The sequence below is a fragment of the Manacus candei genome, unplaced genomic scaffold (genome assembly GCF_025592945.1).
Source record: "Manacus candei isolate 608988 ecotype Guabito, Panama unplaced genomic scaffold, ASM2559294v1 h1tg000002l, whole genome shotgun sequence".
Lineage (NCBI taxonomy): Eukaryota > Metazoa > Chordata > Aves > Passeriformes > Pipridae > Manacus > Manacus candei.
Genome location: NW_026138050.1, coordinates 3,708,072 through 3,733,051, shown reverse-complemented (window position 1 = coordinate 3,733,051; position 24,980 = coordinate 3,708,072). Strand labels below are relative to the sequence as shown.

At 52.2% G+C, this 24,980-nt stretch overlaps 2 protein-coding genes across 4 annotated transcripts in view; one reads left to right on the top strand and one right to left on the bottom strand.

Moving 5' to 3' along the window:
* The first annotated feature begins 328 nt into the window (after window positions 1-328).
* SLC29A4 (solute carrier family 29 member 4) lies at window positions 329-13,117 on the top strand. The gene is made up of 11 exons (XM_051778242.1): window positions 329-398; window positions 2,500-2,669; window positions 8,109-8,240; window positions 8,354-8,467; window positions 8,547-8,675; window positions 9,110-9,184; window positions 9,517-9,782; window positions 9,871-10,006; window positions 10,421-10,608; window positions 10,867-11,107; window positions 11,182-13,117. Exons 2-11 carry the CDS (start codon window positions 2,510-2,512, stop codon window positions 11,322-11,324), a joined length of 1,584 nt encoding a protein of 527 aa, XP_051634202.1. The 5' UTR covers window positions 329-398; window positions 2,500-2,509; the 3' UTR covers window positions 11,325-13,117.
* TNRC18 (trinucleotide repeat containing 18) overlaps window positions 12,859-24,980 on the bottom strand; it is a 55,262-nt gene continuing 43,140 nt past the window's right edge. For all 3 annotated transcript variants that reach the window (XM_051777487.1, XM_051777468.1, XM_051777477.1), the window contains 12 exons: window positions 23,324-23,766; window positions 22,370-22,534; window positions 21,397-21,538; window positions 20,797-20,914; window positions 20,442-20,517; window positions 19,962-20,070; window positions 18,954-19,070; window positions 18,520-18,684; window positions 16,891-18,185; window positions 16,326-16,562; window positions 15,782-15,856; window positions 12,859-15,218 (listed from right to left, as the gene is read on the bottom strand). In XM_051777487.1, coding sequence (XP_051633447.1) covers window positions 15,012-15,218; window positions 15,782-15,856; window positions 16,326-16,562; window positions 16,891-18,185; window positions 18,520-18,684; window positions 18,954-19,070; window positions 19,962-20,070; window positions 20,442-20,517; window positions 20,797-20,914; window positions 21,397-21,538; window positions 22,370-22,534; window positions 23,324-23,766 — 3,149 coding nt within the window. In that variant the 3' untranslated portion in view covers window positions 12,859-15,011. The remainder of the gene's footprint in view (window positions 15,219-15,781; window positions 15,857-16,325; window positions 16,563-16,890; window positions 18,186-18,519; window positions 18,685-18,953; window positions 19,071-19,961; window positions 20,071-20,441; window positions 20,518-20,796; window positions 20,915-21,396; window positions 21,539-22,369; window positions 22,535-23,323; window positions 23,767-24,980) is intronic.

Below are 24,980 nucleotides of genomic sequence, written 5' to 3'. Positions count from 1 at the left end.
CTCTTTGCAATTAGCTCCGGGCCTCCGAAATCCCCCTAAGGCACCCATAGGCTGCACCTACAGGCGGTACCTATAAACGGTACCTACAGGCGGTACCTACAGGCGGTGCCTACAGCCAGGGGGGTATGGGCGTGCTCCGATCATCGGGAAAGCCTCTCCCGCGGCCCCGGGGCCGGTGCGGGGGCTCGGAGGAGGAGCGGGGGGCCGGGCGGGGGCGGGCGGGAGGCAGAGCCGGGGGGAGGCAGAGCCGGGGCCGCCCCCGCTCCCCGCCGCCGCCGCACTCGGTCCGGCCCCCTCCCGGCGGAGGCTCCGGGATGGCGGGGCCGGGGGCCGGCGGCCGCCGGGGCTGAGCGGGGCGGGCCAGCGCCGCTGCCGCAGAGCCACCGCGGCGGAGAGAGGTAAGAACCGCCGCGACCTGTTGGGGGGTTCGGCCGGGACCGCCGGGGAGCGGGGGGAGAGCAGGGGGAGCCGCCGCCCGCCGGGGCCCTGCCCGCCCTGGCCCCTCTCTGAGCATCCTCCCCTGGCCCCCCAAGAGCATCCTCCGGGCGCGGCCGGGGCCGAGGTCCCTGCGCTCCCCCCCTGGCCAGGAGCTTCTCCTTCAGCCCGGGGGACGGGGGTTACTGAATGAACCCCGTTTGTGGCAACTTCGCCGCTGGCAAGATGTCGGAGACCCTTTTGGCAGGGCGAAGATCGCTTCCCTGCCCCAATGGGGGGGTCTGCGGTGCCCGGGGGTCACCCAGAGCAGCGGGGCAGGGGCTCCCCCCGGGTTAGACCTCCGACCCGTGCCCTTGACGGAGAAAGCCCCTCCGCTCGCACTCTGGGTGCAGAGGGGCGGCAGGGTGTAAATCCAGAGGGGCATGGATATAAATCCAACGGGAAGAGAAAATCCAATTCACAGCGGCGCAGGGATGCTCGGGGGAGTGAGGCGTGAGGCGGAGTGTGCCGGAGGCTGGTCCAGCTCCACGGCTGGGCAGTGCATCCGGCATCCTGCTCTGCTCCTGGCCCCGGGAAGTTTGGGCCACACACAGTAGGGACAAGACGTTTCCAGCCAGTATGTTCTCCAGCTGGGATTTCTATTATGGAAAAACCCTGCAACAGGCTTTCCCGGCATCCCAGGAGATGCTTCCTGCCGGGTTTTATTGCCTGGGGTGGCACCAGGCACAGGAGGGTGCTGGATGAAGGGAATCACAGCCAGCTCCTCTGGGAGCAGCAGGATGGAGCAGTGTCCCCAACCAAAACGTACCTGCTGGATTCTTCGTCCCGCGGGGCTCTGGGACGGGGCCTCTTGGGGCCGACCCTGGTTGGTGCAGGGTAGGGACTCCAGCCCAGCCCCTCAACCAGTGCTGTGACCTCGGCAGAGCCTCGGGGGCAGTGTTGCCCTGTGCCATCGTCCCTACAGCGAGAGATGCATTTTAGGCTCCAGAAATTCACTCACAGGGTCTGTGGGCACCACGTTTGCCCTCACCCCAGGGGTCCTCCAGCATCCTCCCCATCTTGGCAGCTGGGGAGACAGTGGAAAACCTCTGTGCTCCTGCAAACGCCATGTCTGGCAGGGAGACCAAAGAAATCAGTGTCATTGATTTTTCCTCCCCTGCCTGCCTCAACCTGCTGCCTTGGAGGAGATTTTTTTTTTCCCTCCCTCCCTGATGCCTGGGGGCTCTGCAGGAGGTGGGCTGGGGGCAGGGTGGCATCCAGCAACTGGTGCCAGGAATTCAGAGTAGCCCCCCTGGGCTGCTCCACAGGGCCCCAGAGGGATGAACCCTGTTTTGGATGTTTGGGGGGGGCTCACTGGAGGATGTAAAGTGTTTGGGGAGCTCATCTTGAGATGCATTCAGTGAGGACCCTCACGAGCATGATGCTGGGGTCTCTCTGGCAGCTCTCTGAACAGCTCCATGCTATGCTGTGGTCCCTCAGAGAAGCAGATAAAAAAAAAAGCAGGGTCTCATCCCGTCCTCTCCCTGGAAAGGCTGCAGGAGTGTGTCTGCCCAGGCCAGTGACTCTGCCCCAGCCCCAGGCACCAGAGATGCTGACAAGGGCATAAACCAGAGCAAGCTGTGCTGCCTGAGGAGAGCGAGGGCTTCCCACAGCAGCCAGGACCTTCCCCGCAGCCACCCTCCATGAGTGATTTTCATCCATTAATTTCTCTAATTGCTTTTGGAAATCACAGCAGCATTTCATCTTCAGCAGCATCCCAGGGATGTGCTGAGCCAGGCTGGGGGGAGTGCTGTGCCTTGAGGGTGACTTATGTGGATCCCCCACAGGCACTGCAAACCCAAACTCCTGCCCAGTGGGTCAAGGGATCCCATTCTCCTCAGGGAAATCGTCTTCCCAGGTGGAAAAAGCATGGGAGCCACTGTGATACTGTGAGGTGGCAATACTCAGGGTTATGCCATCGTCCCTTGTAGACCCCTGGTATCACCCAGGGGATGATCCCCAGGGGGGACACAGGAGCCAGGACCCACCTGTGTGCCCCGGGGGTGTAACTGCTCTCCCTCCCAGGTTGTCCAGGATGGGCTCCGTGGGAGCCGAGCGCTTCAAGGAGCTGAGCCCGGCGGGGACGCCCGAGGGCAACGTGGTGATGAGCTTCAGCTTCGACAGCTACCAGCTGGAGGAGGACGAGCTGCAGAGGGGCAGCCAGGCCAAGGGCGTCCTCACCTTCATGGAGCCAGGTGAGGGCAGGCACGGCCCGACCTGATCATCTGCTGGGTTCCCTGCTGAGTTCCCACCCATTTAGGGGCTTCCTGGGATGGGTTTAATAGCCACAAATGGCCTGAAATGCCACAAAATTGGCCAACACCTTTTTTCATCCCTCTTTGTACCCATGTGAGCCAACCAGCACATCCCGTGGCAGTGGGCTCTGCAGGCTGGTAAGGAGTTGAGGTTTTGTGCCCTGGTTCTCCTGCCTGCAGCCTGCAGCTTCACCTTTCTCCATGCAGCAATCAAGAGTGCTCCTGGGATTTACCCCAGCCCTGCTCCACATCCTGAGGTGTCCCTGTCCACCTCCACACCCGCCTCGACCCCTCCTGCAGCACTGTCTGGCTCTCAGCTTATTCATCTGCAATTAAAACTCAATCAGCCCTTGAAGCCCGGGTGTTTTCCTGCCTCCTGGGTCTCTCACTGAAATGTCTTTATTTAGGTGTCGCTGTTAATGTTGGAAGGGCCAAAGCGACACAGATATCAGACACAGTCCAGGTGTGAGGTGAACAGGAAGCTCTTTATTGCTCTCAAGTGTTTCTTTTATACTCTTTGTACACTATCGTGCCACAACACAATTGGTCAAAAGTCTCAAGCATCAAAAACTGTAGACACTGCACACACTCTTATTGGTGACACTGAAGACCCTGTCCATGCTGTGACATGCTATTGGTGACACTGTACACATTTTGATTGGTGACCTTTGGTCTGGGCTGCATTACGTTTGTTCTGTCCGGCATTACAGTAAATATTTCCTAAAAGTTGTTAAAATTCCTCATCACTAATTGCCAGACTGCTGACAGGTTCTCTGTCAACCCCGACAATTCCCCCTCTTTTTTTATTTTATGCCACAAAAATGGCTTTGACAGTCTGTTGCAGGGCCCTTTGCAACAGGCTGGTCAAGCAAGGCACCGGCATTGGCAACCCCTGATCCAAAGCTAAAAAGAAACACAGCAACAACATCTCACCAAGAAAGAATCCAGAGAGCTCATCCACTAGTCAAAATAAGGATTCACTACAGTCCAAGAGATCCATGTAATACATTCCCCCAAAGTCTCAACACTCCAATACAAAAGCATTGTTAAGTTTGCACACACGTATATTGGAACACACATATCTCTACACAGTCTCTCTCTCACACACAATCTCTCTTCAGTCATTCATTGGTGGCCACCTCAGTCACTCTTCACTCACGTATAGCTGGAATTTCTATTATACTTTTACATTTTAATTACATAGTTTACATTTTAAGTAGTTATTGGCTTTGTACTTCTCAGTTTGTCATCTTTGGCAGTCACGTCTAACAACTGTACCTGGCTTGAAAAGGAATACATACAAGGAATATAAGGCCTAACAAATTTAAATGAGATCTATTCTGATTTAGCATCTGTTTATGTGCCTGCATAGTCTCTTTCCCCCCTTTTTATATTTTAAAATGTTCATTTGATGTGCAAAATGTTTTCTTGACAACAATTTGTCCTACGAGTGAGTTAGGAATCTCTGCATATCTGTATCTTGCAGTAATTTGATTTTTCTACACAGCACAATAAAAACAATGTCATTTGAGTTAAAAGAATATAAGGAAGTAATGCCCGTACACCTTCAATTTCCAACTGAAATGCACCCAATTTGTTTCACAACCCAAGTTCCACTGTTATAACCATTATTTGTTATTGATGCTATTTCATTTCGGGTACTAACTTCCAGTTAAGTCAAAGTTAAGAAGACAGTATTACATACAGAGCATTCTAAAGGAGATGACCAAGGAACATCAAGAGAAATTACACATCATGCGTTATATACGCTACTTGATCTTATTTTCAGTTCCAGTGTCTTCTGTGAGAAGTCAGTCCAAGTTGTCCCTGATGTCTGAGATGTAATCAACTCTTGGCTCTTGTTCATCTGCTTCTTTTAATTGTTCTTCACCTTTAAGACAAAACTCACAAATTTGTTATTAATAGTTCCGTCAGTTTTAAGTGCTTATTGTGGGTAATTTTGCAGTTTTTCTTTGAAGCTGAAGGCCTAGAGATGATTCTTTGCAGTGTAATTCTCTCTGTTGGAGATAGGTTCTATGACTTGGTTTTTTGAATTTTTCCTGGAGCATTCTTCAATCCTGCTTCTCAAATAACATTGGTTAGAACAATCACATTTAATTTTAGCTCATCTTTTTAGGTCTCTAACTTCTGTATTTCCTTTTACTTTGTTTTTATCATTTTGAGCAGCATTTTATCATGTTGTACTGCAGAACAATTCTCTCCTATTGTAAAGTAAAACACACTGAATTTCAGGAAGGTCACTGTAACTTCAATAAAAGCAAATAGCAGCTTTCATTATGAAGAAACAATTGGCTGTTCAAAATTCCAGCATATGGAAATATTTCAGAGGATGGGATTACTGATTTTTATAAGGGTCTTAGTTGCATAATTGGATTAAATATAGTTTTATATTTTTTACTTTTCTATTATCAAGCCACGCATGGCTTGGGATTTGAACAGGATTCACAAATTCATAGGGCAGATTCCTGCCTCTCTGAATGTAAAAAATGAAACTGGAGAACAGTCATGTCCTTTTTAAAACTTAAGCAGTCTCACCCAGCCTCTGAAACGATATGATCAGCTAGGATTTATAAGCAGCTAATTCTGAATTTTTGCTGATATTTATACATTTTTCTGGGATATGCGTGAAAACTTTAAACATCTTATTTAAACAAAATAGGTGTAGCAGTTTAACTTACATCGACGTATTTAAGAAGTTAATACTCTTAAAGTAGCTTTCAACTTTAACAATTTACATAAAGCCACAGTAAAACTCACTCGGGTTGTTTTAAACTAGGGTTTAGCTCATAAGAGTATACCAGGGGATCCAGAATCACACCTTGCAAAGCAGCAAAAGTTCTGGTTTAAGCTCGTCACCTGATAACAGGGACACACCTCTGCTGCTTAGCACAGGGACTAGGACAGATGCAGTTTAAACTTGAAACACTGCCTGTTGTTAGGCAGTTTCCTGTATTATATCTTTAGATTTTATCTCTCTTTCCACAAAGGTGGAAACTTCCAGCTAGAAACAGTTTATTTATTTTTTCCCCCTTTTTTTTTTCTCTGGCAAAAACTGCCCCTGTCAAATAAGATATTTTTTTGAGCTAGGTATTCCACCAAATAAGTCTACCTTAAAGCTATCTGTAAAATACAGAAGCAACAAAAGAATATTTACAGAGCTGTTTGAGCAGGGGGGGAGAGGGAAGGTAGAGCAGCTGTGCTCAGCAGCTCTGCCGGAGAATCACTCCCCCCACACACACTGGAATTTTCTTATCACAGACAGTTGTCAGCAGTTACTTTAAAAACTCTATTTCTCCATTACATTTATGTATGTATTCTAAAACAAGTTTGGTTATTTGAATGAACAACTTCAGAAAACAGTTAGTGAGACTATGTTATGAAATTGTAAGACAATTTCTTTCTCCAATCAGAAGGTTACAAAGTTGCAATTTTTACAAAACAGGATATTTTCATTCCCCTCCCAGCTCTGAGGGAGTGAATAAAGTTTTTGCTTAGTTACCAAGCAACAGACCGTCTCTATCATGCAAAATACACTCTGTTTCTTTCCCTGGCAAGGTTGAATCTTTTCAAGAGAAGGCTTTTTACTTTAGTTTTTCCTTTTTCTCCTGGCAAAGAACTTTGTTTCTTCACATACACACACACAGTAACAATAATATTGTGAGCTCACAAAAACACATTCCACAGACACTACAGTTAACACAAGAATTAACAGAAATATCAGAAGGCAGTTTTTTGCCTCCCCTTTTCTTTCCACCCCCCGGTAGGGATTGTCGTCTTCAGGCTTCCATGACACCAAATTTGATTTGTTGCATATTTTTCTGTGTTTCATCTTACACACATTGTGAGACTGAAACAGCCAATTAGTACATGAACAAAAAATAGGTAACTCAGGCTGTGAATAAGCAAGAAAAGGAGGTAGATGCTGACTTTTAAGTTCGAAGGCTTATACAGGGATGGGCTTTGCTGTCTTGTTTTCTGCCCAGCCCCCATTGTTCTAATTTATCTCTGTCCCTCTCCATTCGCTTATAAATCTTGACTTGGATTTCTTTTCTTAGTTGTTTTCTTGGTGGAGTTATCTGGTGGAAAAACTGCTTTTTTCTGCAGCTGTGGCAATGGAGAGGGGGGTCCTTACTTCTTTTCTGCCTCTGGGAGTGAATTATTAATTTTTTCTGCATTTTTTTGCTTGGAGGTGTAGTTCAAGGACAATTTGTTACATCAGCAACCTGCTTATCTTTCTGGGCAACTGCATTTCAGAGTTTTAGGTCTTATATGAATTATTGCATAGATCATTGCCTCCCGTACGCTTCTAAATCTTTCAAAGTCTCACCGAGCAAGTGTCAGGCAAACACACAAAATGCAACTTAACGTAGTAGCTTCAAAGCTTTATTTTCAGCACTGTAACAGCACACGTTGTAAATTAAATTCAGCAACCTGGACATTCTTTCAGTTAAGGAGGGATTTCCACGTAGATAGAGCTACACTTTCCTCCTTCGTTATATGCTGACCCGTCATCGTTAAAATATAGTCCCCGGTGGCACCCCTGTTAGCTTACAAAATGAGGGTTCCAAAAGTTCAGGTCCGGACCTTTTGGCGGGATCCAACCCCGCTCTCAAGCTTCACCGGGCTCCGTTCCCCCTGTGCCTCGCCCCACAGGTCCAATCTCTCTCTAGGAGAGTAAATCCTCTGTTCTTTCCCCTTCTAGGAGGGAAGTCACGGCAGCTCCTCTCTCTCGGAGAGGAATCCCTCCAAACTCTCTCAGAGTTGGAGATAAATCTTTCTTCAACGCTGCAATCACGTCGGGGTCACCACATGTCACTGATAATGTCGGAATGGCCAAAGCGACACAGATATCAGACACAGTCCAGGTGTGAGGTGAACAGGAAGCTGTTTATTGCTCTCAAGTGTTTCTTTTATACTCCTTGTACACTATCGTGCCACAACACAATTGGTCAAAAGTCTCAAGCATAAAAAACTGTAGACACTGCACACACTCTTATTGGTGACACTGAAGACCCTGTCCATGCTGTGACATGCTATTGGTGACACTATACACATTTTGATTGGTGACCTTTGGTCTGGGCTGCATTACCTTTGTTCCGTCCGGCATTACAGTAAATATTTCCTAAAAGTTGTTAAAATTCCTCATCACTAATTGCCAGACTGCTGACAGGTTCTCTGTCAACCCTGACATATAGGGAAGGAATTTCTCAGGGCTGGGACTGTTTATTTGTGAGATCTGCAAGGTGCTGGATTATGGAGGCACCTTTCATCACCCCAAGACAGGGATCTGACACAGGTCCCAGGGGTGCAGCAGTGCCACTGTCATGTCTTTTCTCTTTCTTTCTCCTTTTGGGGCAGCTTCTGAGGATCCCGAGCCCCAGGATCGATACCATGGGATTTATTTTGCCATGCTGCTGGCTGGGGTGGGATTCCTCCTGCCCTACAACAGCTTTATCACCGATGTGGATTACCTGCACCATAAATACCCAGGTAGGTCTCTAGCAGCTGTAGGACTTCCCTGCCACCCCAAACTGGGAGAGAGCTCAGCTGCACTTCCAGGGGAGCTGGATCCCTGCCCTCCCCCATCACCTGCCTCTCTGCAGGGACCTCCATTGTCTTCGACATGAGCCTCACCTACATCCTGGTGGCCCTGGTGGCCGTGATCCTCAACAATGCGCTGGTGGAGCTGCTGAGCCTGCACACCCGGATCTCTGTGGGTGAGTGGGGGTCCCTGCACCCCCGGCAGTGCTGTCCCCGTGCTGCCCCCCTGCCACAGCCTCTGTGTCCCACCCACAGGCTATCTCTTTGCCCTGGGACCCCTGCTGTTTGTCAGCATCTGCGGTGTCTGGCTGGAGCTCTTCAGCCGCAGGCAGGCCTACGCCATCAACCTGGTGGCTGTCGGGGTGGTGGCCTTTGGCTGCACAGGTATGTGGGACATGCAGAGGTAGGGGTGGGAAACAGCCTCATTCCAGAGCCATGGTCTCCTGGGATTACCTCTCGCCCTGATCCCTATAAGCTTGTATCCCTGCTCCACCCCCTCCACCTCTGTCCAGGCACCACAGGGCTGGCCGGGGGCACCAGCACCAAAATGTGCATTGACCACCAACACCCCCGATTAGGGCCACCATAGTGGCTTCCCAAGCCCCCACACTTGGTCACTAATTGTGGTGGGAACAGACATGGCGAGGCATCCAGAGGGGGGAAAAAAGCCTTCAGCTTTTGGGGTAGGGAGAATTTGGGAATGCTGCAACTCCCAGTTGGCTCGGCATGTGGGCTCCCACTGAGGTTACTTCCCCCTTCCCAATGTTTTGGCTGCAGCAAAAATCCCTCCTTCTCCCCTCTTTGTATCTCTCCTGAAGTGCAGCAATCCAGCTTCTACGGTTACACGGGGCTGCTGCCCAAGCGCTACACGCAGGGAGTGATGACAGGCGAGAGTAAGTACCCATGACCCCTGCCAGTGTCCACGTCCCACCACATGGGCTTGCTCAGGGGGACCCTCCTGTACGTTCTCCTGGGTCCCCACTGTCCCCAGTTGGGTTTCCAGCAGAGCAGGGACACCCCAGAGTGTTTAATGGTTTCTAAATCCCTGCCTCACCAAGCTGGGAGTGGGGATGTCTGCCAGGAGCCACCTTCATCACCCCAAAATCTTTGCTGGTAGCTCCTCCATACCGGGAGGCATCACATCCAGGCACTGGGGGGACGATGGGGATTCCTGATGTGTGGGGCTCAGCAGGACCCGGCACTGACAGGTCTCCCACACTCCCAGGCACCGCCGGGGTCATCATCTCGCTCAGCCGCATCTTCACCAAGCTGCTGCTGTCGGACGAGAAGGAGAACACTGTCATCTTCTTCTTCATCTCCATCGGCATGGAGCTGACCTGCTTCATCCTCCACCTCCTGGTGAAGCGCACCCGCTTCGTCCGCTACTACACGGACGGGTCCCGCAAGGGCCTCCCCGAGACGCGGGGGGCCGGAGACCCCGGGACGGGCTACCGGGTCCACCACGACGTCACCTCCGAGGATGTCCGATTTGTAAGCCGAGGGTGGGTCTCCCCGCTGGCCCCTGGGGTCCCGCTCACCCCTGGAGCTCAGCACTGCGGTCCCCTGTCCCCCCAACCAGGAGAACCGGCAGCGGGGGCAGCCGAGCTCCCCCCGGGACAGCCCGGGCCCCGAAGCTGAGCTGGCTGGCAGCGGCACCTACATGCGCTTCGACGTCCCTCGGCCCAAAATCAAGAGGAGCTGGCCCAGCTTCCGAGGTGGGTGGTGGGCTTCGGGGGGTGAGCCATGCCCACGGGGTGGGTCTGCAGCATTTTGTGGGGTGGAGTTGGTGATTGGTGATGCAGAGTTATGGGGAAGGATCATCCCCAAAGCTGGAGAGGGACTTTTGACAAGGGCATGGGGGAATGGCTTCAAACTGTCAAGAGTGCAGGGTAAGGTTGGATGTTGGGAAGAAATTCTTCCCTGTGAGGGTGGGGAGGCCCTGGCACAGGTTACCCAGAGAAGCTGTGGCTGCCCCATGCCTGGAAGGGTTCAAGGCCAGGTTGGACAGGGCTTGGAGCAACCTGGGCTAGTGGAAGGTGTCCCTGTCTGTGGCAGGGGGTGGAACGGGATGGTCTTTAAGGTCCCTTCCAACCCAAACCATTCTGAGCTGTGCTGCCTGTCCCTGCCAGACATGCTGCTCTACCGCTACGTCGTGTCCCGGCTCATCTGGGCCTACATGCTCTCCATCGCCATGACCTACTTCATCACGCTGTGCCTCTTTCCCGGGCTGGAGTCGGAGATCCACAACTGCACTCTGGGGGAATGGCTCCCCATCCTCATCATGGCCATCTTCAACCTCTCTGATTTCGTCGGCAAGGTAGGAGAGAGGCCAGCACCAGCACAGGGAGGCTCTGTCCTCCCCCTGTGTCCTCTTTCTAAGCCACTTGGCTCCACCAAGGGTTATCTCCACCCCATGGGTATCTGACCATGAGGCTGCTCTTCAGCATGGCCGAGGCTGGGCTCCTGCAGCAGTTGGTCTTTCCACCATCTCGTCTCCTTGCTGCCTCATTTTGGGCACCTTCTTGCCCTCCCCAGCCCTCTTACCCGCCCCCACAGTCTCTCCCCCTCACTGCAGATCCTGGCTGCCCTGCCCTACGACTGGAGAGGGACCCACCTCCTTGTCTACTCCTGCCTCCGCGTGGTCTTCATCCCCCTCTTCATCATGTGTGTCTACCCCAATGGGCAGCCCACCTTCGGTCACCCTGCCTGGCCCTGCATCTTCTCCCTCCTCATGGGCATCACCAACGGCTACTTCGGCAGTGTCCCCATGATCCTGGCTGCAGGAAAAGTGAGCCCGGAGCAGCGGGAGCTGGCAGGTAGGACCTAGTCCTCACTGGAATCCCAGGTGGGGTGGCCAGAGCACCCTGACACCCTGTGTCCCTTCCCACAGGGAACACCATGACCGTGTCCTACATGACAGGCTTGACGCTGGGCTCGGCCGTGGCGTACTTTGCCTACAGCCTCACCAGTACCTCCCACAGCACCTGTTTCTACACCGAAACCTCCAACGGCTCCTTCACCTTGGGGTACTGAGCCCTGGGGCGGGGGGACAAGATGGGACCTCTTTCCCACCGTTGTCCCCACCGCCCCACTTGGCCCGTGTCCCTCCTCTGGGACAGGGTGGACAGGGACTGGCATCCTGTGGGCACAGGGCCGTGGCATTCCAGAAAGGCCCGTGCTGCCCAGACAGGCGCTGCACAGGGCCACTTCTTGGGGTGACATTCCTCCCACCCCAGAGGACAGTCCTGTTGTTTTTGGGGGAATCCCCATCAGAGATGTGCAGCTCCCCAGTGGACCCTGGGGACCTTCTGTTTGAGCCAAGCCATTGCCAGGAGGAAGAAAATACTGCCAAATTCCAAAGGGAATAGGACCAGTGCTGGGGAGGAAGACAATGGAGGGCTGGTGAGGAAGAAAAGGAGCAAGAGAGGAAGGAAACATTCCTTCAGTCCCCAGTGGCTCCAGGAAGGTTGGTCTCAACTTTTCACTGATGGTGCTGCAGGTTTTCACCAAGAATGGTTTGAAATCCCAATCCATCTCTAAACATGCCAATTGCTGTGTAAAAGAGCCAATTCAGTTCTGCTGGTTGAGAAAAAAATGATTTTCTTTTTTTTTTTGTGTCTTGTTTTGCACCCCCCCAAAACTGCAGGAGAGGCAGGGTCTTGCCTCTCCCCCACCCCACACTGTGAATCTGCCCCATTACAATGGGGCTGGGGGGTCCCCAAGGCTACAGCACTGCCAGTGCCACCCACGGGCCACTGCTGAGCTTTGAGATTTATTGCAAGGGACATAACTGATGCTGACTAAATGATTAAATGTCTTTGCAATGATGGCTGGTCCTTACTTGTGTGCCACTGGCACTTAGCTGCTGGTGACGGGCTGGGCTGGCAAACACACACAAAGATGATGCTGCTGTCTGTTCCGTGGGGTCTTGGGGTGTCTCTTGTGTTGCTCCCCAGCTCCAGGGTCCCCTTTGTCATCTGAGGTGGTTGGACTTGTCATTGGGTCCCACTGGACCCCTGCCAGCCTGCAAACTGCTGCGGGCAGCATGTGGGAGAGGGAATGGGCCAAGAGGAGCAGAAAGGATCTGAAGAAGGTGCCAACACCACTTTTTGGGACTGGCTGCACCTTGCTGTGCCAGGAGCTGGCGGGTGCCCCCTCCCAGGGAAGCAAGCCCAAGGAGGCGGCGAGTGCCGGGCTTGGCACCCCGACTCAGCCCCCCCAGCACCGGAGGGTCTCACCATGCCAAGCTCCCTGCTGGCTGAGGTGCAGCTCACACCAAAAAGAGCAAATCCAGCATTTCATCCTCAACACATGGTGCCATGAGTGTGGTGGCCCGGGAAGGACTCGCACCTCCTGCCCACAGGCCCCCATCCAGCAGAGACCTCTGCTCAGGGGTCCCATCCTGTCACTACATCACATGGATGGGTTCTCCCCAGAAAAGCCACACTGGCACTTGGGTTGGGTCTTTTCCCAATTCAGGGGCTGAGCCAAAAAGTGATCGTTGCCACCAAGGGGAGAAAAACCCCACGGTCAGGACAAGCGAGACAAAGAAAGATGCTTCGCTGGGTTGCTTTTTTTCAATTAATTTTTTTTTTTTTTTATGAAAAAAGATCACACGGAGTTCTCCAACAAACAGAATGCCAAAAAAATTGTTTTAAACAAAACATAAACAAAACAAAACAAAAAAGACAAAAACCTGGCTCTCCTTTCCTCTCGATTGTCTGAAATATCCTTGTGTTCCATAGAAGGCAGTGGGTTTTAAGTGCTTTCTATTTAACATTAGCATAAAATCTCTCTCGCGCGCTCTCTCTCGCTCTTTAAAATATGCTCACACAATTTGCTTCTAGAAGTACAGTACACTTTGAGCGTGGGGGGGTGTGCCTGTTCCCAGATCATTTACAATCACAATCCAACAGGAAATAAAAAATAATATTCTAAACGTCAGACTGTGTTCATTTCTGCCGTTGTGGGTTTTTTTCTTTTTTTTTTTCCTTTTTTATAATTTCATAATTTTTTTCACAGTTTTAAAAAGTTTATATTTATATATATATATTTATATTTATATTTATAATTAAAAAGTTGAATCCATTTAAAGACTTATAATACAGGAGGGCTAAAGAGTCTTTTGGTACATTAAAACTGTACAGGCTAGAACCGTTCACTGTCCGCCGTGCCGAGGCGCCGGTGGCCCGGGGTGGAGATGGTACGAGCTCAGCACGGTGTGGTTTGTTTAAAGGATGAGGGGTAACTCTGCAGGGGTGTCCCTCTCCCCTGAGCCCTGGCCTCCAGTCTCTGGTACACAGTTGGTACCAGGGTGGAGAGTTTCCAATCTGTCCTTGGCTTAAGCATCTCCCCACCGGAGCCTGGGCCGAGCCGGGCCCCGCTCCGCGCCCCAGCGATCTGTAGTGCGAGTCGGTAGTTGCAAAGATCAGTGCGTCTCTTGGAGTTTTGTTTTAAGTGCAAGGATGGTGCATCATTCTCCTCCGGTTCTCCTCTAGTGTCCCCTCTGGGCAGGTGTAAAACCCTGGAGCAGCGGTGGTGGTGCCACGGGTCCGGCGTGTGCTCAGTGGGAACGAGACGGTGGGTGAGCATCTCCGTGGGGAGTCAGGCCCGCTGGATGGAGCAAGCTGGGCGGTCCCCTCCCTGAGCCCGAGGTGGCAGCGGGGCTCTGGCTGTGGGAACGCTGCAGGCAGGCACAGCCGGGTTCATACATCGTCCCCATTCCCTTCAAATGATGGGCAAAGGCTTCCCAGCAGCTCCACATCTCTGATCAGGCAAGGCATGGAGGCTAAAGGGGGGTGAGGGATGCCGGAATCCAATGACCTGTGGTCTCCTCTCCTCCAAGCACCGAGCAGCAGCAGTTTTTCCCCAGTCATTTCCTGCCCCTTCACTGCACACTCCAAGTTCTTTGTTTGCCAAGTGTCACCCCCCTCACCACGAGCTTGCTCCCCCCAGCACCTTTCCAGGGCAGGAGGAACAGAGAGCGATGAAAAGAGAGTTCAGACTGTTTGTTCAAGGCAGTGGGAAGGCAGCATCCCAGACTGGGTGTTGGCTCCTCTTCCACCTGGCTCCTCCTATCCCGGTGATCTCTTCTGCTGGGACCAGCCCCGCCCCACCATGCTCCATGCTGCCAGAGGGGCCTCCAGGGAAAGGGAACCGCAAAAAGGCGCTGAGAGGATCGAGACGAGGCGCTGAGAGAGACTCATCTCCTTTCTCTTTCACCCTGCCCTTCCTAAAGGGTCATGCGAAACTAAGCAGGAAAGGGAATATAAGGACGGAGAGGAGCGCACGTGGAAGGTGAGCGGGTGTCCTTCCGTACACGGGCGGCTTCCGAGTTACTGACGGGGGCAAATGACACAAAAGGGATCCCTCCTGCCGGGGGGTCCCGCTGGTGAAATGATCACGAGACCCATGTGCTTTCCTGGACCAAAAGGAGGAAGGGAGAAGTTGGTCAAGTGTCACCTTACTTAAAGCCACTTCCAGAAGAGCCTTGGGCGTTCAAGCACCACCACCACACCCAAGGGCATCTTCCCCGAGTCCTGTAACTGCTTCCCCAACCCCTTTCTTCAGCCCTCTCCTTCCTCCTCGCGTCTCTCGCGCTCTCCTGTCTGTAGTGTGACACAGAAATGAGCATTGAAAGAAACAATCATGTCGTCTGAACAGGCACGTCCTCAGGTTTGTCCCGTCCCTCCCAGGGGGTGGCACGTGTCCCCTGGGCGGTCAGCAGATGACAGGGACCCCGTCGGTGTTGAAGATCATGCCCGTGGTGGGCTCGTAGGTCCCTGCAAGGTAGTAGAGGTCCTCACTGTCCTGGTATTTCTTTGTCTTTAGCATCTGCTCATACTGATCCAGACCAACAACAAGACACTTGTGTGAGATGGTCTGGACATCGTTCTCATCCACATGAGAGGACTGGTAGAGGGCTCGCTGCACAGCAGGAACAGAAGGAAGCAGGTGGGAAGAAAAGGAGAAATTAGATCTCACAGCAGTAACAGCATCGTCTTCAACATGTAGGAAAAACACCCATCACAACAGGACAGGGCTCTGCTCACACTCAAGAACTTCCCACTCATCCCAACAGCCAGCCCAGGGGAGGGAAAATGAGAATCTGCACCAGCCTCTGGGCAGCCTGGACACAATCCATCCAGCCTGCTGAGCCTGAGCCCTGGCTTTCACTCAGCTCCCACCAAGGGGAATGCTGTGGCTGCCAAGCACACGTACAGGGGAACGTGAAGGCTCAGAGTTTGTCATCCTCACTTCAAGGATACAAATGCAAAGATGGGTGCTGGATACCAGTCCACTGTTCCTACCCATACCCAGCACCTGCAGCTACTCCCATCCTCCCAGAAAACATCATCCCAAGTCCTGGACACTGCAGACTCAGCTGAGGCAAAGAGCAAGAGCCAGAGAAGTTTGGGGGGCATTTCCCCACCACCATTTGTTACAGGGTGCCCAGCATTCCCTCCCAGCCTTTCCCCAGCCAGACCAACCTCCATAAAGTCCTTCCTCTGGTTGGATGCCTGCAAAGCTGTGGACAGACTCCTGCCTGATTTCTGATCCCAGCGCTGCGCCCAAGAAGGAAAGAGGAAACAGAAATGAAAAGCAGGTGAATTAGTTGTTTTTCTATGCCAGCACCTCCTGCCCATCTCATGTGCCTTTGGAACTTCAACTCCCACCCACAGTCACTGGGAATAAAACCTAAGAGCCTGTTATAAACAAAGCACATGTGTGCAAAATTCAGTGTTTCTGAGCACCAGGCCAGTCACTATTACACTGTAAAGACTTGATCTGGCTCTTGACATTCTTTTTGGACCAACACAGAAGTCTTTATTTCCTATTAGGATAAAACCCACCGCTCCCCTGTTCAAGGGGCAAACACCAAGCTCGTCCAACCCCCCACAACATGAAAGGATGGGACCACCCCCATCAGGGTACCAGTAAGAAACTGGGCCTGGGGTGTTTTCCTCATCCTTGGAAAGAAACAAAAGGGAGCAAGGAGCTTTGCAGCCCTCTCAGCAAAGGAGACCGGCCTACCTTGCCCTCGTTGAGTTTCTTCCCAGGGTTGGTTTCTTCTGGGTGATAGAACCATTTGACCCGGACCACCATGTTGTTCCCCCAGGACTCCCACATGCTCTGGATCCGGCCAATGTAGGGCAGGTTGGGGCGGCCGGCGGAGAGGAAAACCGCACAGTCTCCGATGCGGATTATCTCCTTGCCCCGGACAATGGCCTTGTAGAACAGCTTCCTGGCCTTCCCTTTCATTCCACGTCTCTGCCAAGAGAGGATTGTGCAGGTGAGCAGCCAGGGACCACCCAGGTTTTCTCCAACCACAACTGCTTGCCCTGTCCCATGTGCACCCGTCTGGTGTTGGCAGGGCCACAGTATTCCCACAAGAATTGGGCCAGAGGGACACGCCATGCAGGACAGCTCCCCCAGACACAGCTAAGGCCAACCCCAACCTCCCGCAAACTGGAGACCTTGGTTGAGGACACACCACGACAGCAGTTTCACCACCTAGGAGAAGGGGAAGGGGTAAGAGGCACCAGAAGGCAAACATCAGCACTGAGCTCTACGGAGCAGCGGGAGAGACTCCGTTTACCTGCGTGGGTTTCCCGAACCACTTCCACAGCTGCCGTGCAGGGAGGAAAGCGGCGATCTTGGGCCTGTTCTCCACGGACGGCAGGCGCTGGCGCTTGGCCAGCTCCTTGGTGGTGGGCAGGTGGATGCCCTCGCGCTTCTTGGGCCTGCTCTTGTTGCCGCTCTGCGGCGGCGCCGGCTGCGGCACCGGCTGCTGCGCCGGCTGCTTCTGGCTCTGCGGGTGGGAGGACGCGCGGGATTTCCCCGCCTGCTTGGTTTGCTTGGGCGGGAGGGTTTGCTGCACCGAGGAACTCGGCTGGGCCTCGGCTACTTCGTCGTCAGAGCTGCAGGAGGAATCTTCGTCCGTAGTGGAGGAGGAGGAAGAGCTGGAACTCGATGAAGAAGAGGTCGATGAGGTGGAGGAAGAGGAGGAAGAGGAAGATGAAGAGGAGCTGCTGCTAGAAGAGGAAGAGGAGGAGGAATTGGAGGAAGAGAGAGGGGTGGATGCTCTTGAGCTGGCTGAACTGCTGTCCTGGGCTTCCCCTCGGTTCTTATCAGCCTCCTCTTCTCCCTCTGACTCCGAGCTGCTGTCGCTGCTGTTGCTCTCAGACTCTTCCACTGCTGCTGGAGCTGCTGCCTTTTCTTCCTGGTCCTTGGAGGCAGTGAGGCTCTCCACTGAGCCATCAAACTTTCCTCCAAAGCTGGCAGGAGAAGGGTCTCCCTCAGCCACTTTGGCTCGGGAAGATTTCTGCTTGCCCTCCACACTCACTGCAGCGGAATAGCCCAGCCCCAGGAGACTCTTCCCATCTCTGCGGCTGGCCAGGTTTGAGTCCTCCAGCATCCTCATCGCCTCCTTCATCTTCTTTGTCTTTGGAGACATCACGCCCTCATGGTCCAGCTTGATCAGGATTTCGCTGTCATGCTTCCTCTGAGCCTTGACCACAGTGCCAAACTCCTGTGTCTCTTCTGTGGGTCGCCCTTTCTTGGCCTTGGCTTTCGACCCTGAAGCCTCACTGGAGCCGAAGGCTGCCAGTGTTCCTGGGAGGTCACTGTAGGGTTCTGTGCCAAGGATGCTGCCGAACACAGCAGGCTGATAAGTGGGCTGGGGGGGGCTGTGCAGCTTAGTGGAGATCTTCATTTTGCTGGCTTTTGACCGCTTTTCCTCTGTGGGAGCAGGAGAGCCTCCAGTCGGCAGCGGTTGCGATTTTCTTGACCCCTTCATGCTTGGCTTGCCCAAGCAGGTTGGCTTCTCTGGGACTGAGGAGGTAACAGGTGAGGACTCACCCTGATCCTTCTCTTCAGGCAAGGCAGCCTCTTCTGCAGAAGGGAGGAAACACAAAGACATGATGTTATTCATCCAGATGGGCTTTATTAGCTCAGACTCAACCAGACGCCAATGCTGACCCATCTCTGGCCAAATGTGGCTTGTTCCTGACTGCTCAGGTACCCCAAAGGGACACAGGTACTCACTGCTCACTGAGCAGCCTGGCCTGATGCCAGTGCCCATGGGCAGCTGATGGGTAATGCCCAGAGATGCTGCTTCAGCTTCAGGGGTCTCAAACTGCAGATCTCCTGCTCTAATTTGGGGAGAGTAGTAGGGAACTGTGCAAAGATTCCACAAACTCCAGGTGTGGCAGTGGTCACAACCTACCAGCTTTTGCCTTGACACTTGGCTTTCTCCCTCGCCCTTTGCCCTTTGACACGGGCTCCTCTGATCCCAGTGCAGCTCCTTCTTTTCCTTCTCCAGTATCTTTGCTGGATTTACGGCTACGGCGCTTGGTGCTGGGCACCAAAAGGGCAGGGGAAGGCTCAGCACCTGCAACAGGTCAAAGTGATAGTCAAATACAGTCAAACAACACATAAAACAGAGATGTGACTCAGGGAAAGTATCCCAACTGATTCTGCAATAGGGACTGGGCCTTTTTCCCTGTGGGTTATATCCCGCCCCAGCTCTGTTGATGATGGTGCAATCTTTGTGACTGAAAGTCTGTAAACTTGTCCCAAAATCTCAGAGGCAACTGGCCTGAAACTCCCCATATTTCATAGTGGGAAGTATCTTGCAAAAAACTGAATGGCAACACTCACACTGGATCTTGTAGTCAGGTGGGAGAAGCCGAATGTGAGACAGTGGGATGCGTCCCGTGTCCCCATCATCAAACTCTACTGTGATGAGATCACCATCTTCCTCCAGATCTAGGGTTCCTGTAGGATGGGGGAGCAGAAGGTGGGATTAGGAACAAATGCTACAGTACAAACCCCTTGTAAGTCAAGTGCGGAGAGGGGGGAAGACAGGGATCCTGCACCAGCTCCAAAGCATCCTTTCCAAAGCAGGGAGGGCACACTTTGCAATGGAAAGTCCCTGATAATACTAAACCAGCCCACCCTGTGTGAAATTCTTCAGTCAGCAGCAGTCCTCCAGAACATAACAGCCATTCCAGGTTGACTCTCCACCTCTTTCCACTTTTCCCTTCTGTTCTTGCAGAAATTCACTTCCCTGTTTTCATTGCAGTATCTGTTTGGGTTTTTTTACCTCCAATTTGTAACTACTCTCAGCAATCACAAACTGCTGCTATTTCACCTTCTCCAAGAGAATTGTGTTCCCACCCTCTCTTCTTGCATCAGCATTACTGGTCTATAACTCACAAATAATTCTTCCTTTACACACATGTAGTGTGACCAATGGCCCAAAAGCAAGACCAGCCATGGCAGAATTGCCCAGAGCTTTCACTGGCTTTTTAATGGGACCAGATTGGGGAGTTGATATGTCAGAAGTGAAGCTGTGTGTGTCCAGGTGATGTAGAAATCTCCACAACCTCAGAAATCACTGGTGCCTGGAGTCAATTCTGACTTTCTAAAATGTATTGAATTTCCCTGATATTTTTAAGCTCCTAAATTGCTCAGACCTCTTCCTGAACCAACAGGATGTCACTAAATCAGCATCATGAATGAGTTGGGCGTGATCTGAAGGAGAGGAATGGGCCAGGCTCTGACCTCCAGGATGCTCACAGCAGAGCTCAGGGTTTCTCCAGACAAGCCTGACATCCCTCAGGACACACAGGACCGAGACATCCCGGGTTCACCAGGCGGCCTTACCTCGGACAACTGTCCCTGGGTAGAGGCAGCGGTACTGCTGGCTCCAGTAGGCTGCAATCCTCGTGCCCTCGGGCAGGAACCGCACTGAAGGGGGTTTCACATCAATGATCTGCTCAGGACAAGAGGAAGGCAATTACTGACATTCCTTGCACCAGCACAGACCATCCCACCACACCTGGCATGGAGCAAAGCAGCTCCGGAGAAGGCAAGGGACAGTCTCCCTGCTGGGAAATGGCCTCCTGTCTGCTCACAGGGCAGGATGAAGGACTATCCCTGCTGGAATACAGAAGTGGTGCCCGCTGCCAGTGGCCATGGGGCAGCAAGCACACCAAGGGGAGCTCTGCCCACACTGGCCACAGAGGCAGGAACAGGGCATCCCTGCAGCCCCAGCTGGGGAAGCTGAGGTGGTTTCCAGCTTGCCTCCTCCACCCCAAAACAGGGCTCAGGCACCAAGGTCAAGCACCCTTTGGCCTCACATACCGCTTCCTGCAAGAGCTGCTCCAGGCAGTAAATGTGGGGACGGTTTCCCCTCTCACCTTCCACCACCACACGGTATCTGAAACACAGAGGCCCAGTCAGACACGGCACATGGGAGACATCACCCCAGCCAGTAACAGCTCCCTCAGAGCCCCACCACCAGTTTATGTCAGTGCATTTAACGAGACGTTAAAGGGATTTTCCTCAGCGCTGATACACCAGAGTGAACTCTCCTTCCCTTCCTCCCTGCCAGACTCTGTCAGTCTCTGGGCAGCCAGCTCTACAGAACCCCCAAATGGATCCCTGTAGCAGCTATGTCAGGCAAATCCCAGGTGGATACAGCAGTCCCTCAACTCACATGTCTGGTGAATGTACCGTCTTGACATGCCCAGCATAGAGCAGCTTGTCATCCATGGGGATGAGGACACGCAGACCATCTTTCAGCTCATCCTTGTCAATGATGCAGGAACGAGGAGCTGTGAGATGTTGGAGTAAGATGGGGATTAGAGAGCACCACACATGGAAAAGGGACATAGAGCGGAGAAGGAAACCTCACACTCGCAGCATCCCCCTCCCTTGGAAAAGGCCAGCAAGCAGAAAGGGCTCGCTCTCTCTCTCTCTTTGTCTCTCTCTTTCTCTCTGGCTAGTTCCTGGCAGAGGTAACAGAAAATTAATAATAATAAATAATAAGTCTCCCCTCTTAGTAATAACAACATAGCAATAAATGAAAATAGGCCAACTCAAAGACTGGGCTTCAACTACATGTCAAAGTGGGACGCTCTGACAAGGCTTGTTTTTAACTGAAGTCACTGAAAAAGTGATATCTCCACCCCAAAGACTCATATCTTTGGATGAGGAACACGGGAAAGCAGCACAACAGTCCTCCTCTGAGCAGCCCTGAGAAAGTTGCCCAGTCCCTCTACCTGTACAATCAGCCCCCAGCCCCTCCTGCCCTCACCTGGTGTGGGTGGTCGCTCGACCAACATGCTCAGTGGGATGTTCTCATCCTCTGAGAAGCTGCTGTCTTGGTTGGGTTCAAAATCCTCCTCTGCTGCCATGCTCTCCATGAGCTTGCTGACAGCTCCTCCTTTCCCTCGGTTCTGCAGGAGAGCAAGCAAGCACATCAGCTCATCAGCAGAACAGGCAACAGTCTGATCCCATCTCACCTTCCTCCAGTGACAAATAACCTGAGGGTATTGGGACAAACTTGTCTCCGTCCTCAGCAATGTTCATCACACAGAGAGTTAAGTGGGTGAACTCAAGCTTTTTGCTGGGTTTGTCCCGAAGCACCACTGACAGTTGACCAAAAGCTATTCCCCACATGCTTATTCCTGGAGGTTAGGAGAGATGCTGTGGAGCAGAGCTGCAGCTTTGCTCTGCATTCATCATCTCTGCACAGTGTTCCTGACCCCTCTGCCTTTGGTGAACAGGTACCAGGCACTGTTGCTATTTCCTCGCAAATCTCCATGATCTGTTTCTCCTTGTTACACGCAGACCGTAAGTGTTACGCTCAGAAATCGTGTGAGACGACCAGCAATGTGTGTTATGAGGGATGACAGGCTACAGCAGCAGAGCAGAAACCAGCTGTGACTCAGTGCTGAGCAAGGCAACTCCATCACCATCTCCTTGATCCTTGCTATCCATGAAAGCTCTCTGTGAAGGCTCTCCCTCCACCCTGTGGTGGCCTTAGAGAAAATCCTGCCTGCTCACTAATTTGGGAGATGAAGGCAAATGAACGCCAGATGGTAGCAGCAGGTACTACCTGATAGTCTTCCTTGGATTTTAGGCTTCTCAAACCAGCCTTTTGCCTGTAACACACTCAGCAAAACCAGTACATCTGTACTTCCCTCTCTCACACTGCAACAGTTCAGGAAAGAGCACAGCTCTGCCAGCCACCCTCCAGCTCACCCACACTGGAACCAGCCCCTCACCTCTTTTTTCACCTCCTTGGCTTTCACCTTGGCTTTGCTCTTCTTGGTGGAGCCCAGGGCATTTGCCAGGCTGACACGAACATCAGATGGGGAGCTAGGGATGCCAGGAGGAGACATGGATGAGGAAGAGGAGCAGCAGGGTGTTTCTTTCCCCTTCTTCCGTTGCTAAAAATAAAAAGAAAACACTTCCATTAGTAAAGAGAGAATTGATAAAGATCTGGGACCAGGGAGAGGAGAAAGGTGGAGCAAAGCAGGCTGTGCATAGGTAGTATGATGTTCAGCCACATCATGATGATGTTCACTGATCACATCACATGTCCCAGCTCTGTTTTCTGGCTTCACACACTTTATGAAGAGCTTTTCATTACCCTGGAGAGTGAATCCTGACCGTCAAATCTTCCTCTGTAGAGTTCCAAGAAAATCCCAGTTGGCCTCATGTCACAACTAACTTGTCTAACTCTCCCCATCAGTACTGCTCCAAAACACTGCCATGAACTGAACGGGAGCCAGAGGGAGCAGAGCTTTCAGCTGAGATGAAAACCCAGTAAACCAGGGATCACTGCCACCCCCAGCCAGGGACAGCCCCCAGAAGTCACAAGTTAAAGGTGAACAGCCTTAAAGGCCAGCACAGGGGACACAGTTCAGCAAGTGAATAAGGTCATGCGGATAGTGGGAGGACTGTCCACTCTGGCCAACCCAAACAGGTTGGATTTGGGATATGGAGGTTGACACAAGTAACCAGCCCCGTTCAGCCACGATAGGTTTTTACTCCCTGCAAGTCAGATCCAAGTCTGACAGATCCTCTAGGTGTATGTGGGGCTGGCAGGGGTGCCAAGGGGCAGCCAAACAACTGCTGAGACATGACTCGACTCTCCTCTGCCCTAGCAGAGTTAACTGCCCTCCCCACACCCTCACCCAAGGGTCCCACACCAATTTTGACAGCACATTCCTCACCTTGCTTAGCTCCTTTCTCTCCTTCCCCTTGCTGCCCTCCTTTTTGGGGCTCATGGGTGCCCCCTTGCCACAGCGCCCAGGCTTGGAGACAGGGGTGGAGCTGGCAGGGGCCGCAGACGTCAGCATGGCCGAGGACGTGGTGGCGTCGTGGAGGAAGATCCGCTCGCTCCGGCGCCGGTTCCACAGGTCATCATCGCTGGCCTCCAGCCCAAACTCAAAGCTCAAGTCCTTGGGGGATTTGAATTTCTTCAACTTGCGGCCTTTCTCAGACCCAAGCTTGGCCTTGTCAGCGCTCCCAGATCCAGAGTCGAGGCTGCTGGGGGCCTGGTTTGGCGGGATGCTGCTTGAGTCCAGTGGCCCCTTCTTTCCCCGCAGCAGCCCTGAAGGCGACTTCTTCCTGATCTTGATCTCACTCTCTGAGTCTGTGTACTCAAATTCTGTCCCTAGGTGCAAAGGATTTAACCATCAGTCAAAGCCTTGGTTGAGCCAAGAGAGGACACATCCCGCTGGAAGCGTTCGGGTTCCATGAGAGATGCTGTGCCTGTTCAACAGAGCCCTTGCTTGTTCCCCTTTCCAATTCCCCACATCCCCTCAGATCTGCATTTCTGCCCCATAAAACACTGATTTCTCTGGAAGTAAAGTCTCCCCTGCTCCAAAGCAGAGCCCAACCATTCAGGCAGTGTGGTTCAGCATGTTGTCTGCTTCCATTTCTCCCTTGTCCCACAGCCAAAACCCTGCCAGAAAGCTCTTACTAGAACAGATACTCTAACTTGTGCCCCTCCTCAAAAAGGAGCTGTTCCACTGAAGCCGAGCACGAATCCCACAAGCTGAGCCTCCCACCCCTCCCAGTTTCACCTTTGTTTCAGGAGAACAATCTCTTTTAACAAATGTAATAAACCCATATTTCAAGCTTATTTTTTCTCATTGGCCAACAGACACCACAGATCTTTTTACTGGTTCAGGTAATCACCTTAAAGTCAAGAGAAGTAAATGATCTTTTGTCTGTGGCAAATGGAAATCCCCTCACATTGGTCTCTGCTCAGCCCCACAGGCACAGCAGTACCCAGGGGCCTCAAATATTGTAGTAATGCCAAGATGTTCCCCACCTTCAGTGTGTTTCCCTGAACCTGATAAAGGAAAGCAAGATCATGTTTCCAGGGGCAGAAGGGAAACTGAGGCAGCACCTACACACCCATGGGCAGGAGGTAAGCAAACAACATTCATGTGGGATAATGAAAATGTACATGGTACATGCGAGGACAGCATCTTCTCTCAGTCCTTCTCTCTCAAACTCACTTTCCTGGGTAAATTCAGTCTGCAGGAACCTGCTCTCATCTTCTAAGCAAACCCCTTTCCCTGAGACAGCCCCAGCATGAACAGGAAAAGAGCCAGCCTGTCAAAACCAAAGCTGGCAAGGCTCAAAATAAAAAACCCCCTGGAAATTAAAACACTCCTCCTCTCTCACTACCGCATGAGGTAATTTCTAGATGCTTCCAGTTTCAAGGAGGGCAGGTTACAAGACAATAAATTCTTAACAGAGGCTGTTGGAACAAGTTGGCAAAAGCCTAATATAGCATGGAAACAGTGCTAAAACAAGCCAGGCTCCCGAGGAGGACATAATTTTCCATTCTGAAGCATGCTATAAATTCCATTATCA

Bases quoted from the DNA above. Each gene is read 5' to 3' on its own strand.
- SLC29A4 (XM_051778242.1), top strand. From the start codon at position 2,510: ATGGGCTCCGTGGGAGCCGAGCGCTTCAAGGAGCTGAGCCCGGCGGGG. The intron at 8,241-8,353 runs GTAGGTCTCTAG...GCCTCTCTGCAG, and splicing joins CCTGCACCATAAATACCCAG to GGACCTCCATTGTCTTCGAC. The intron at 9,783-9,870 runs GTAAGCCGAGGG...CCCCCCAACCAG, and splicing joins CCTCCGAGGATGTCCGATTT to GAGAACCGGCAGCGGGGGCA.